At 47.4% G+C, this 15,901-nt stretch overlaps 1 protein-coding gene across 2 annotated transcripts in view; it reads right to left on the bottom strand.

Annotated features, from left to right (window-relative positions):
• Nucleotides 1–15,901, bottom strand: part of CCDC24 (coiled-coil domain containing 24) — a 96,228-nt gene that overhangs the window by 6,668 nt on the left and 73,659 nt on the right. For both annotated transcript variants that reach the window (XM_077450741.1, XM_077450740.1), the window contains exon 6: nt 4,713–4,767. In XM_077450741.1, the coding sequence (XP_077306867.1) occupies nt 4,713–4,767 (55 nt within the window). The remainder of the gene's footprint in view (nt 1–4,712; nt 4,768–15,901) is intronic.

Below are 15,901 nucleotides of genomic sequence, written 5' to 3'. Positions count from 1 at the left end.
GGGTGTCCCCATCGCAGCGGTCCCCTACATCGGGTGTCCCCATCGCAGCGGTCCCCTACATCGGGTGTCCCCATCGCAGCGGTCCCCTACATCGGTAGTCCCCATCGCAGCGGCCTCCTACATCAGGTGTCTCCATCACAGCGCTCCCCTACATCGTCTCCATCACAGTGCTCCCCTACATCGGGTGTCCCCATCACAGTGCTCCCCTACATCAGGTGTTCCCATCACAGTGCTTCCCTACATCGGGTGTCCCCATCACAGTGCTCCCCTACATCGGGTGTCCCCATCACAGTGCTCCCCTACATTGGGTGTCCCCATCACAGTGCTCCCCTACATCGGGTGTCCCCATCACAGTGCTCCCCTACATCGGGTGTCCCCATCACAGTGCTCCCCTACATCGGGTGTCCCTATCACAGTGCTCCCCTACATCGGGTGTCCCCATCACAGTGCTCCCCTACATCGGGTGTCCCCATCACAGTGCTCCCCTACATCGGGTGTCCCCATCACAGCGCTCCCCTACATCGGGTGTCCCCATCACAGCGCTCCCCTACATCGGGTGTCCCTATCACAGTGCTCCCCTACATCAGGTGTCCCCATCACAGTGCTCCCCTACATCAGGTGTCCCCATCAGAGTGCTCCCCTACATCGGGTGTCCCCATCACAGCGCTCCCCTACATCAGGTGTCCCCATCACAGTGCTCGACTACATCGGGTGTCCCCATCACAGCGCTCCCCTACATCAGGTGTCCCCATCACAGTGCTCCCCTACATCGGGTGTCCCCATCACAGCGCTCCCCTACATCAGGTGTCCCCATCACAGTGCTGCCCTACATCAGGTGTCCCCATCACAGCGCTCCCCTACATCAGGTGTCCCCATCACAGTGCTCCCCTACATCGGGTGTCCCCATCACAGTGCTCCCCTACATCGGGTGTCCCCATCAGAGTGCTCCCCTACATCAGGTGTCCCCATCACAGTGCTCCCCTACATCGGGTGTCCCCATCACAGCGCTCCCCTACATCAGGTGTCCCCATCACAGCGCTCCCCTACATCAGGTGTCCCCATCACAGTACAGTTGCTCCAAAGCTTAGTAAATGAGCAGAAGCTCTGCTGACTTCCATCATCCAATCATGTGCAAGCAAAAATGTTTTTTTTTTTTCCTTGCATGTGATTGGGTATTTTTTGCAAAGTAAAACTTCTCTTCATTTTAATAAACTTTGCAGCTTAAGTGCTCAATCCATTGCCTTTAGTAAATCAACCCCACAGTGTGTGAGAGATGGTGAAGAAAAGGTTGTTCTGTGAAGAGACCAGCAGAGGGCGACATGACTGCACAGACCAGACTGCAAAGCCATAGAATGATATCTGAAGTCATTACCCCCCCATCCCCCCCCACCCCCCATCCTAATCCCCCATCCCCCCACCCCCACCCTAATCCGAGTTATAAGAGTGGCACGGGAGGTGCGAAATCCGCAGGAAATGAGAATATTATTATCATCTGTTATTACATTTCTCTGATATGTTACAATGTATTCTAGAACAAAACGTCCCCCATTACACTCTAATGTCCCCTCCCCCCACAGTCACTTCAGTCTGTACAGAGGAGCTTACACTCTAATGTCCCCTCCCCCACAGTCACATCAGTCTCTGTACAGAGGAGTTTACACTCTAATGTCCCCTCCCCCCCACAGTCACATCAGTCTCTGTACAGAGGAGCTTACACTCTAATGTCCCCTCCCCCCCACAGTCACATCAGTCTCTGTACAGAGGAGCTTACACTCTAATGTCCCCTCCCCCCACAGTCACATCAGTCTCTGTACAGAGGAGCTTACACTCTAATGTCCCCTCCCCCCACAGTCACATCAGTCTCTGTACAGAGGAGCTTACACTCTAATGCCCCCCCCCCCCCCCCCCACAGTCACATCAGTCTCTGTACAGAGGAGCTTACACTCTAATGTCCCCTCCCCCCACAGACACACCAGTATCTGTACAGAGGAGCTTACACTCCAATGTCCCCTCCCCCCCACAGTCACATCAGTCTCTGTACAGAGGAGCTTACACTCTAATGTCCCCTCCCCCCCACAGTCACATCAGTCTCTGTACAGAGGAGCTTACACTCTAATGTCCCCTCCCCCACAGCCACCTCAGTCTCTGTACAGAGGAGCTTACACTCTAATGTCCCCTCCCCCCCACATCACATCAGTCTCTGTACAGAGGAGCTTACACTCTAATGTCCCCTCCCCCCACAGTCACATCAGTATCTGTACAGAGGAGCTTACACTCGAATGTCCCCTCCCCCCACAGTCACATCAGTCTATGTACAGAGGAGCTTACACTCTAATGTCCCCTACCCCCACAGTCACATCAGTCTCTGTACAGAGGAGCTTACACTCTAATGTCCCCTCCCCACACAGTCACATCAGTCTATGTACAGAGGAGCTTACACTCTAATGTCCCCTCCCCCCCCCACAGTCCCATCAGTCTCTGTACAGAGGAGCTTACACTCTAATGTCCCCTCCCCCCACAGTCACATCAGTATCTGTACAGAGGAGCTTACACTCTAATGTCCCCTCCCCCCACAGTCACATCAGTCTATGTACAGAGGAGCTTACACTCTAATGTCCCCTCCCCCACAGTCACATCAGTCTCTGTACAGAGGAGCTTACACTCTAATGTCCCCTCCCCCCACAGTCACATCAGTATCTGTACAGAGGAGCTTACACTCTAATGTCCCCTCCCCCCACAGTCACATCAGTCTATGTACAGAGGAGCTTACACTCTAATGTCCCCTACCCCCACAGTCACATCAGTCTCTGTACAGAGGAGCTTACACTCTAATGTCCCCTCCCCACACAGTCACATCAGTCTATGTACAGAGGAGCTTACACTCTAATGTCCCCTCCCCCCACAGTCACATCAGTATCTGTACAGAGGAGCTTACACTCGAATGTCCCCTCCCCCCACAGTCACATCAGTCTCTGTACAGAGGAGCTTACACTCTAATGTCCCCTCCCCCCCACAGTCACATCAGTCTCTGTACAGAGGAGCTTACACTCTAATGTCCCCTACCCCCACAGTCACATCAGTCTCTGTACAGAGGAGCTTACACTCTAATGCCCCCCCCCCACAGTCACATCAGTCTCTGTACAGAGGAGCTTACACTCTAATGCCCCCTCCCCCCACAGTCACATCAGTCTCTGTACAGAGGAGCTTACACTCTAATGTCCCCTCCCCACACAGTCACATCAGTCTATGTACAGAGGAGCTTACACTCTAATGTCCCCTCCCCCACAGTCACATCAGTATCTGTACAGAGGAGCTTACACTCTAATGTCCCCTCCCCCCACAGTCACATCAGTCTCTGTACAGAGGAGCTTACACTCTAATGTCCCCTCCCCCCACAGTCACATCAGTATCTGTACAGAGGAGCTTACACTCGAATGTCCCCTCCCCCCACAGTCACATCAGTCTCTGTACAGAGGAGCTTACACTCTAATGTCCCCTCCCCCCCACAGTTACATCAGTCTCTGTACAGAGGAGCTTACACTCTAATGTCCCCTACCCCCACAGTCACATCAGTCTCTGTACAGAGGAGCTTACACTCTAATGCCCCCCCCCCACAGTCACATCAGTCTCTGTACAGAGGAGCTTACACTCTAATGTCCCCTCCCCCCACAGTCACATCAGTCTCTGTACAGAGGAGCTTACACTCTAATGTCCCCTCCCCCCACAGTCACATCAGTCTCTGTACAGAGGAGCTTACACTCTAATGTCCCCTCCCCCACAGTCCCATCAGTCTCTGTACAGAGGAGCTTACACTCTAATGTCCCCTCCCCCACAGACACATCAGTCTCTGTACAGAGGAGCTTACACTCTAATGTCCCCTCCCCCACAGTCACATCACTCTCTGTACCAGAGGAGCTTACACTCTAATGTCCCCTCCCCCACAGTCACATCAGTCTCTGTACAGAGGAGCTTACACTCTAATGTCCCCTCCCCCCCACAGTCACATCAGTCTCTGTACAGAGGAGCTTACACTCTAATGTCCCCTCCCCCACAGTCACATCAGTCTCTGTACCAGAGGAGCTTACACTCTAATGTCCCCCCCCCCCCCCCACAGTCACATCAGTCTCTGTACCAGAGGAGCTTACACTCTAATGTCCCCTCCCCCACAGTCACATCAGTCTCTGTACAGAGGAGCTTACACTCTAATGTCCCCTCCCCCACAGTCGCATCAGTCTCTGTACAGAGGAGCTTACACTCTAATGTCCCCTCCCCCCCCCCACAGTCACATCAGTCTCTGTACAGAGGAGCTTACACTCTAATGTCCCCTCCCCCACAGTCACATCAGTCTCTGTACAGAGGAGCTTACACTCTAATGTCCCCTCCCCCACAGTCGCATCAGTCTCTGTACAGAGGAGCTTACACTCTAATGTCCCCTCCCCCCCCCCCCACAGTCACATCAGTCTCTGTACAGAGGAGCTTACACTCTAATATCCTCTCCCCCCCACAGTCACATCAGTCTCTGTACCAGAGGAGCTTACACTCTAATGTCCCCTCCCCCCACAGTCACATCAGTCTCTGTACCAGAGGAGCTTACACTCTAATGTCCCCTCCCCACACAGTCACATCAGTCTCTGTACAGAGGAGCTTACACTCTAATGTCCCTCCTCTCACTGAATGCACACTAGTGGTTGGTGGCTCGCGGGGTGACTTACCTGCAGGTCGGTGATCTCTCTCTTCAGGGACTGACACTCCTCCTCCAGCAGTGATCTGGGGGAAGAAGAAGGTCAGAGTCACTCACATGTGGAATTATTCTGTAAACAGATTTTTAGCTCCTCTGATTGGACCAATCACAGAGGAGGTTAATTGTAAGTCCCCGTTTTCTGGGAATAGATCCGGAGATATCAGGAAATGTTTCCAGACACACTCCATGCTGACAGGAGAAGACTGGGGGGTCATTCCCCTGAGGACGCTCACTGCTAGTGAAACATGTTGGGCGGGGCCTAGCTGGTGACATCATCATGCCCATCGGGAGTGGCGGTTTGTGTGATTCTGTCTCCTGTGTGGACCAATAAAACCTCCCAGCATGGAGGAAACTGAAGGAAACCCACGCAGGCGCAGGGAGAACATGCGAACTCCATGCAGGTGGTGTTGTGGTTGGGATCATAGTGCTGATAGGCGGGGGTGCTGACCACTGTGCTGCCATTGATTACTATTGATAAATGTATTGATAACAGTATATTTATTGTTATTAATTGTTACTTTGTGGCGGATCTATGACACTGCGCAGGCAGTGTGAGCTCAACGGGTAGCTGCTCCTTTTGCTGTGTGTTAAAGATGGCCCAGTATCCATGATCTCTATATTATGTACCGGCTCTTGCAGTTTTCAGGCTCTCTATATTATGTACCGGCTCTTGCAGTATTCAGGCTCTCTATATTATATACCAGCTCTTGCAGTATCCAGGATCTCTATATTATGTACCGGCTCTTACAGTATCCAGGATTTCTATATTATGTACCGGCTCTTACAGTATCCAGGCTACCTATATTATGTACCAGCTCTTTCTGTATCCGGACTCTCTATATTATGTACTGGCTCTTGCAGTATCTAGACCCTCTATATTATATATCGGCTCTTGCAGTATCCGGGCTCTCTATATTATGTACATATTCTTGCAGTATCCGGGCTCTCTATATTATGTACAGACTCTTGTAGTATCTGGGCTCTCTATATTATATATGGGCTCTTCCAGTATCCGGGCTTACTATATTATGTACCGGCTCTTGCAGTATCCGGGCTCTCTATATCATGTACCGGCTCTTGCAGTATCAGGGCTCTCTATAGTATGTACCGGCTCTTCCAGTATCCAGGCTATCTATATTATGTACAGACTCTTGCAGTATCCAAGCTCTCTATATTATGTACCGGCTCTTGCAGAATCTGGGCTCTCTATATTATGTACTGGATCTTGCAGTATCCGGGCTCTCTATATAATGTACCGGCTCTTCCAGTATCTGGGCACTCTATATTATGTACCGGCTCTTGCAGAATCTGGGCTCTCTATATTATGTACTGGATCTTGCAGTATCCGGGCTCTCTATATAATGTACCGGCTCTTCCAGTATCCGGGCACTCTATATTATGTACCGGCTCTTGCAGTATCCGGGCTCTCTATATTATGTACTGGATCTTGCAGTATCCGGGCTCTATATTATGTACAGACTCTTGCAGTATCCTGCCTCTCTATATTATGCACAGGCTCTTGCAGTATCCGGGATCTCTATATCATGTACAGGCTCTTGCAGTATCCGGGCTCTCTATATTATGTACCGCTCTTGCAGTATCCGGGCTCTCTATATTATGTACTGGCTCATGCAGTATCCTTGCTCTCTATATTATGTATCAGCTCTTCCAGTATCTGGGCTCTCTATATTATGAACAGACTCTTGCAGTATCGGGGCTCTCTATATTAAACACAGGCTCTTGGAGTATCCTGGCTCTCTATATTATGTACAGACTCATGCAGTATCCAGGATCTCTATATTATGTACCAGCTCTTGCAGTATCCAGGATCTCTATATTATGTACAGACTCATGCAGTATCCAGGATCTCTATATTATGTACCAGCTCTTGCAGTATCCGGGCTCTCTATATTATGTACCGGCTCTAGCAGTATCCGGGCTCTCTATATTATGTACCGGCTCTAGCAGAATCCAGGATCTCTATATTATGTACAGACTCTTGCAGTATCCGGGCTCTCTATATTATGTACCGGCTCTAGCAGTATCCGGGCTCTCTATATTATGTACCGGTTCTTGCAGTATCCAGGCTCTCTATATTATGTACAGGCTCTTGAAGTATCCGGGATCTCTATATTATGTACAGACTCTTGCAGTATCCAGGCTCCCTATATTATGTACCGGTTCTTGCAGTATCTGGGCTCTCTATACATTCAGCGGCTGCAGGAAGGAAACTGAGGATTTCTCTACATGGCGGTCCCACCGCCTCCCGATCCTTGTCCTGCTGCCCCTGTGTGCTTTCCTGAAATACTGCAAGAGCCGGTACATAATATAGAGAGCCTGGATACTGCAAGAGCATGTACATAATATAGAGAGCCCGGATACTGCAAGAGCCGGTACATAATATAGAGAGCTCGGATACTGCAAGAGTCTGTACATAATATAGAGAGCCTGGATACTGCAAGAGCCTGTACATAATATAGAGAGCATGGATACTGCAAGAGCCTGTACATAATATAGAGAGCCCGGATACTGCAAGAGCCTGTACATAATATAGAGAGCCCGGACACTGCAAGAGCTGGTACATAACATAGAGAGCCCGGATTCTGCAAGAGCCTGTATATAATATACAGAGCCCGGATACTGCAAGAGCCTGTATATAGTATAGAGAGCCCGGATACGGCAAGAGCCTGTACATAATATAGAGAGCCCAGATACTGCAAGAGCCTGTACACAATATAGAAAGCCCAGATACTGCAAGAGCCTGTACATAATATAGGGAGCCCGGATACTGCAAGAGCATGTACATATTATAGAGAGCCCGGATACTGGAAGAGCCGGTACATAACATAGAGAGCCCGGATACTGCAAGAGCCTGTATATAATATAGAGAGCTCGGATACTGCAAGAGCCTGTACATAATATAGAGAGCCCGGATACTGCACGAGCCTGTACATAATATAGAGAGCCCGGATACTGCAAGAGCCTGTGCATAATATAGAGTGCCCGTATACTGCAAGAGCCAGTACACAATATAGGGAGCCCGGATACTGCAAGAGCCTGTATGTAATATAGGGAGCCTGGATACTGCAAGAGTCTGTACATAACATAGAGAGCCTGAATACTGCAAGAACCGGTACATAATATAGAGAGCACGGATACTGCAAGAGTCTGTACATAATATAGAGAGCCGGGATACTGGAAGAGCCGGTACATAATATAGAGAGCCAGGATACTGCAAGGGCCGGTACATAATATAGAGAGCCCGGATACTGCAAGACTCTGTACATAATATAGAGAGCCCAAATAGTGCAAGAGCCGGTAGATAATATAGAATGCCCGGATACTGGAAGAGTCTGTACATAATATAGAGAGCCCGGATACTGCAAGAGTCTGTACATAATATAGAGAGCCCAAATAGTGGAAGAGTCTGTACATAATATAGAATGCCCGGATACTGCAAGAGCCCGGACACTGCAAGAACAAGTACATAATATAGAGAGCCCGGATACTTCAAAAGTCTGTACATAATATAGAGAGCCCGGATACTGCAAGAACCGGTACATAATATAGAGAGCCAGGATACTGAAAGAGTCTGTACATAATATAGAGAGCCCTGATACTGCAAGAGCCGGTACATAATATAGAGAGCCTGGATACTGCAAGAGCCGGTACATAATATAGAGAGCCCGGATACTGCAAGAGTCTGTACACAATATAGAGAGCCCGGATACTGCAAGAGTCTGTACATAATATAGAGAGCCCGGATACTGCAAGAGCCTGTACATGATATAGAGATCCCGGATACTGCAAGAGCCTGTACATGATATAGAGATCCCGGATACTGCAAGAGTCTGTACATAACATAGAGAGCCCAGATACTGCAAGAGCCGGTACATAACATAGAGAGCCCGGATACTGCAAGAGCCTGTATATAATAAACAGAGCCCGGATACTGCAAGAGCCTGTACACAATATAAAAAGCCCAGATACTGCAAGAGCCTGTACATAATATAGAGAGCCCGGATACTGCAAGAGCCTGTACATAAGATAGAGAGCCCGGATACTGCAAGAGCCTGCATATAATATAGAGATCCCGGATACAGCAAGAGTCTGTACATAATATAGAGAGCCCGGATACTGCAAGAGCCTGTACATAAGATAGAGAGCCCGGATACTGCAAGAGCCTGCATATAATATAGAGATCCCGGATACAGCAAGAGTCTGTACATAATATAGAGAGCCCGAATACTGCAAGAACCGGTACATAATATAGAGTGCCCGTATACTGCAAGAGCCGGTACACAATATAGGGAGCCTGGATACTGCAAGAGCCTGTATATAATATAGGGAGCCCGGATACTGCAAGAGTCTGTACATAATATAGAGAGCCCGGATACTGCAAAAGCCGGTACATAATATAGAGAGCCCGGATACTGGAAGAGCCGGTACATAATATAGAGAGCCTGGATACTGCAAGAGTCTGTACATAATATAGAGAGCCCGGACACTGCAAGAGCCTGTACATGATATAGAGATCCCGGATACTGCAAGAGTCTGTACATAATATAGAGAGCCTGGATACTGCAAGAGCCGGTACATAACATAGAGAGCCCGGATACTGCAAGAGCCTGTACATAATATAGAGAGCCCAGATACTGCAAGAGCCTGTACACAATATAGAAAGCCCAGATACTGCAAGAGCCTGTACATAATATAGAGAGCCCAGATACTGCAAGAGCCTGTACATAATATAGAGAGCCCGGATACTGCAAGAGCCGGTACATAACATAGAGAGCCCGGATACTGCAAGAGCCTGTACATAATATAGAGAGCCCGGATACTGCACGAGCCTGTACGTGATATAGAGATCCCGGATACTGCAAGAGCCTGTGCATAATATAGAGAGCCCGGATACTGCAAGAGTCTGTACATAACATAGAGAGCCCGAATACTGCAAGAACCGGTACACAATATAGGGAGCCCGGATACTGCAAGAACCGGTACATAATATAGAGAGCCGGGATACTGGAAGAGCCGGTACATAATATAGAGAGCCCGGATACTGCAAGAGTCTGTACACAATATAGAGAGCCCGGATATTGCAAGAGTCTGTACATAATATAGAGAGCCCGGACACTGCAAGAGCCTGTACATGATATAGAGATCCCGGATACTGCAAGAGCCTGTGCATAATATAGAGAGCCCGGATACTGCAAGAGTCTGTACATAATATAGAGAGCCAGGATACTGCAAGAGCTGGTACATAACATAGAGAGCCCGGATACTGCAAGAGCCTGTATATAATATACAGAGCCCGGATACGGCAAGAGCCTGTACATAATATAGAGAGCCCAGATACTGCAAGAGCCTGTACACAATATAGAAAGCCCAGATACTGCAAAAGCCTGTACATAATATAGAGAGCCCAGATACTGCAAGAGCCTGTACATAATATAGAGAGCCCGGATACTGCAAGAGCCTGTACGTGATATAGAGATCCCGGATACTGCAGGAGCCTGTGCATAATATAGAGAGCCCGGATACTGCAAGAACCGGTACATAATATAGAGTGCCCGTATACTGCAAGAGCCGGTACACAATATAGGGAGCCTGGATACTGCAAGAACCGGTACATAATATAGAGAGCCGGGATACTGCAAGAGCCGGTACATAATATAGATAGCCTGGATACTGCAAGAACCGGTACATAATATAGAGGGCCCGGATACTGCAAGAGCCGGTACATAATATAGATAGCCCGGATACTGCACGAACCTGTACATAATATAGATAGCCCGGATACTGCAAGAGCCCGGACACTGCAAGAACAGGTACATAATATAGAGAGCCAGGATACTGAAAGAGTCTGTACATAATATAGAGAGCCCTGATACTGCAAGAGCCGGTACATAATATAGAGAGCCTGGATACTGGAAGAGCCGGTACATAATATAGAGAGCCAGGATACTGCAAGAGCCGGTACATAATATAGAGAGCCCGGATACTGCAAGAGTCTGTACACAATATAGAGAGCCCGGATACTGCAAGAGTCTGTACATAATATAGAGAGCCAGGACACTGCAAGAGCCAGTACATAATATAGAGAGCCCGGATACTGCAAGAACCGGTACATAATATAGAGAGCACGGATACTGCAAGAACCGGTACATAATATAGAGAGCCCGGATACTGCAAGAGCCGGTACATTATATAGAGAGCCAGGATAATGCAAGAGCCGGTACATAATATAGAGAGCCCGGATACTACAAGAGTCTGTACATAATATAGAGAGCCCGGATACTGCAAGAGCCCGGACACTGCAAGAACAGGTACATAATATAGAGCGCCCGGATACTGCAAGAGCCGGTATATAACATAGAGAGCTTGGATACTGCAAGAGCCTGTATATAATATAGAGAGCCCGGATACTGCAAGAGCCGGTATATAACATAGAGAGCTTGGATACTGCAAGAGTCTGTACATAACTTAGAGAGCCCGAATACTGCAAGAACCGGTACATAATATAGAGAGCCGGGATACTGCAAGAACCGGTACATAATATAGAGAGCCCGTATACTGCAAGAGCCGGTACACAATATAGGGAGCCTGGATACTGCAAGAGCCTGTATATAATATAGGGAGCCCAGATACTGCAAGAGTCTGTACATAACATAGAGAGCCCGAATACTGCAAGAACCAGTACATAATATAGAGAGCCGGGATACTGCAAGAACCGGTACATAATATAGAGAGCCGGGATACTGGAAGAGCCGGTACATAATATAGAGAGCCCGGATACTGCAAGAGCCTGTACATAATATAGAGAGCCGGGATACTGCAAGAGCCTGTACATAATATAGAGAGCCGGGATACTGCAAGAGCCGGTACATAATATAGAGAGCCCTGATACTGCAAGAGCCGGTACATAATATAGAGAGCCTGGATACTGGAAGAGCCGGTACATAATATAGAGCGCCAGGATACTGCAAGAGCCGGTACATAATATAGAGAGCCGGGATACTGCACGAACCTGTACATAATATAGAGAGCCCGGATATTGAAAAAGTCTGTGCATAATATAGAGAGCCCGGATACTGCAAGAGCCGGTACATAATATAGAGAGCCTGGATACTGCAAGAGCCCGGACACTGCAAGAACAGGTACATAATATAGAGAGCCCGGATACTTCAAGAGTCTGTACATAATATAGAGAGCCCGGATACTGCAAGAACCGGTACATAATATAGAGAGCCGGGATACTGGAAGAGCCGGTACATAATATAGATAGCCCGGATACTGCAAGAACCGGTACATAATATAGAGAGCCGGGATACTGGAAGAGCCGGTACATAATATAGAGAGCCCGGATACTGCAATAGTCGGTACATAACATAGAGAGCCCGGATACTGCAAGAGCCTGTAGATAATATAGAGAGCCGGGATACTGCAAGAGCCGGTACATAATATAGAGAGCCCTGATACTGCAAGAGCCGGTACATAATATAGAGAGCCTGGATACTGGAAGAGCCGGTACATAATATAGAGCGCCAGGATACTGCAAGAGCCGGCACATAATATAGAGAGCCTGGATACTGCACGAACCTGTACATAATATAGAGAGCCCGGATACTGAAAAAGTCTGTACATAATATAGAGAGCCCGGATACTGCAAGAGCCGGTACATAATATAGAGAGCCTGGATACTGCAAGAGCCCGGACACTGCAAGAACAGGTACATAATATAGAGAGCCCGGATACTTCAAGAGTCTGTACATAATATAGAGAGCCCGGATACTGCAAGAACCGGTACATAATATAGAGAGCCAGGATACTGAAAGAGTCTGTACATAATATAGAGAGCCCTGATACTGCAAGAGCCGGTACATAATATAGAGAGCCTGGATACTGGAAGAGCCGGTACATAATATAGAGAGCCCGGATACTGCAAGAACCGGTACATAATATAGAGAGACAGGTTAGTCCAAGAGCCGGTACATAATATAGAGAGCCCGGATACTGCAAGAGTCTGTACACAATATAGAGAGCCCGGATACTGCAAGAGTCTGTACATAATATAGAGAGCCAGGATACTGCAAGAACCGGTACATAATATAGAGAGGCAAGATACTTCAAGAGTCTGTACATAATATAGAGAGCCTGGATACTGCAAGAGCCGGTACATTATATAGAGAGCCCGGATAATGCAAGAGCCGGTACATAATATAGAGAGCCCGGATAATGCAAGAGCCGGTACATAATATAGAAAGCCCGGATACTGCAAGAGTCTGTACATAATATAGAGAGCCCGGATACTGCAAGAGCCGGTAGATAACATAGAGAGCTTGGATACTGCAAGAGCCTGTATATAATATAGAGAGCCCGGATACTGCAAGAGTCTGTACATAATATAGAGAGCCCGGATACTGCAAGAGCCGGTAGATAACATAGAGAGCTTGGATACTGCAAGAACCAGTACATAATATAGAGAGTCCGGATACTTCAAGAGTCTGTACATAATATAGAGAGCCAGGATACTGCAAGAGTCTGTACATAATATAGAGAGCCCCGATACTGCAAGAGTCTGTACATAACATAGAGAGCCCGAATACTGCAAGAACCAGTACATAATATAGAGAGCCCGGATACTTCAAGAGTCTGTACATAATATAGAGAGCCAGGATACTGCAAGAGTCTGTACATAATATAGAGAGCCCCGATACTGCAAGAGTCTGTACATAACATAGAGAGCCCGAATACTGCAAGAACCAGTACATAATATAGAGAGCCCGGATACTTCAAGAGTCTGTACATAATATAGAGAGCCAGGATACTGCAAGAGTCTGTACATAATATAGAGAGCCCCGATACTGCAAGAGTCTGTACATAACATAGATAGAATGTATTATGTACCGGCGCTCTCTATATTATGTACAGACTCTTGCAGTATCCGCGCTCTCTATATTATGTACTGGATCTTGCAGTATTCGGGCTCTCTATAGTATGTACCGGCTCTTCCAGTATTCAGGCTCTCTATATTATGTACAGACTCTTGCAGTATCCAGGATCTCTATATTATGTGCCAGCTCTTGCAGTATCCAGGCTCTCTATATTATGTACTGGTTCTTGCAGTATCCGGGCTCTCTATATTATGTACCGGCTCTTCCAGTATCCGGGCTCTCTATATTATGTACAGACTCTTGAAGTATCAGGGCTCTCTATATTATGTACCGGTTCTTGCAGTATCCGGGCTCTCTATATTATGTACAGACTCTTGCAGTATCCAGGCTCTCTATGTTATGTACTGGCTGTTGCAGTATACAGGCTCTCTATATTATGTACCGGCTCTTGCAGTATCCCGGCTCTCTATATTATGTACCGGCTCTTGCAGTATCCGGGCTATCTATATTATGCATCAGCTCTTGCAGTATCCGGGCGCTCTATATTATGTACCGGATCTTGCAGTATCCAGGAACTCTATATTATGTACAGGCTCGTGCAGTATCCAGGCTCTCTATGTTATGTACCGGCTCTTGCAGTATCTGGGCTCTCTATAATATGTACAGACTCTTTCAGTATCCAGGCTCTCTATATTATGTACCGGCTCTTCCAGTATCTGGGCATTCTATATTATGTACCGGCTCTTCCAGTATTTGGGCTCTCTATATTATGTACAGACTCTTGCAGTATCCAGGCTCTCTATATTATATACCGGCTCTTGAAATATCCTGTCTCTCTATATTATGTACCGGTTCTTGCAGTATCCGGGCGCTCTATATTATGTACTGGCTCTTGCAGTATCCTGGCTCTCTATATTATGTACAGACTCTTGCAGTATCCGGGCTCTCTATATTATGTACAGACTCTTGCAGTATCCGGGCTCTCTATATTATGTACCGGCTCTTGCAGTATCCGGGCTCTCTATATTATGTACAGACTCTTGCAGTATCCGGGCTCTCTATATTATGTACCGGCTCTTGCAGTATCCGGGCTCTCTATATTATGTACAGACTCTTGCAGTATCCGGGCTCTCTATATTATGTACAGACTCTTGCAGTATCCAGGCTCTCTATATTATATACCGGCTCTTGAAATATCCTGTCTCTCTATATTATGTACCGGTTCTTGCAGTATCCGGGCGCTCTATATTATGTACTGGCTCTTGCAGTATCCTGGCTCTCTATATTATGTACAGACTCTTGCAGTATCCGGGCTCTCTATATTATGTACAGACTCTTGCAGTATCCGGGCTCTCTATATTATGTACCGGCTCTTCCAGTATCTGGGCATTCTATATTATGTACCGGCTCTTCCAGTATTTGGGCTCTCTATATTATGTACAGACTCTTGCAGTATCCAGGCTCTCTATATTATATACCGGCTCTTGAAATATCCTGTCTCTCTATATTATGTACCGGTTCTTGCAGTATCCTGGCTCTCTATATTATGTACTGGCTCTTGCAGTATCCTGGCTCTCTATATTATGTACAGACTCTTGCAGTATCCGGGCTCTCTATATTATGTACAGACTCTTGCAGTATCCGGGCTCTCTATATTATGTACCGGCTCTTGCAGTATCCGGGCTCTCTATATTATGTACAGACTCTTGCAGTATCCGGGCTCTCTATATTATGTACAGACTCTTGCAGTATCCAGTCTCTCTATATTATGTAAAGACTCTTGCAGTATCCAGGCTCTCTATATTATGTACAGACTCTTGCAGTATCCGAGCTCTCTATATTATGTACCGGCTCTTGCAGTATCCGGGCTCTCTATATTATATACAGGCTCTTGCAGTATCCGGGCTCTCTATATTATGTACCGGCTCTTGCAGTATCTGGGCTCTCTATATTATGTACCGGCTCTTGCAGTATCCGGGCTCTCTATATTATGTGCCGGCTCTTCCAGTATCCAGGCTCTCTATATTATGTACAGACTCTTGAAGTATCCGGGCTCTCTATATTATGTACAGACTCTTGCAGTATCCAGGCTCTCTATGTTATGTACTGGCTCTTGCAGTATCCAGGCTCTCTATATTATGTACTGGCTCTTGCAGTATCCGGGCTATCTATGTTATGTACCAGCTCTTGCAATATAGAGAGCCCGGATACTTCAAGAGTCTGTACATAATATAGAGAGCCTGGATACTGGAAGAGCCGGCAC

This window comes from Lithobates pipiens, unplaced genomic scaffold (genome assembly GCF_037356315.1).
Source record: "Lithobates pipiens isolate NorthernLeopardFrog02 unplaced genomic scaffold, aLitPip1_a1.2 Scaffold_23, whole genome shotgun sequence".
In the NCBI taxonomy this organism is placed as follows: domain Eukaryota; kingdom Metazoa; phylum Chordata; class Amphibia; order Anura; family Ranidae; genus Lithobates; species Lithobates pipiens.
The sequence above is the reverse complement of the archived record's forward strand: the minus strand, read 5'-3'. Positions and strand labels throughout refer to the sequence as shown.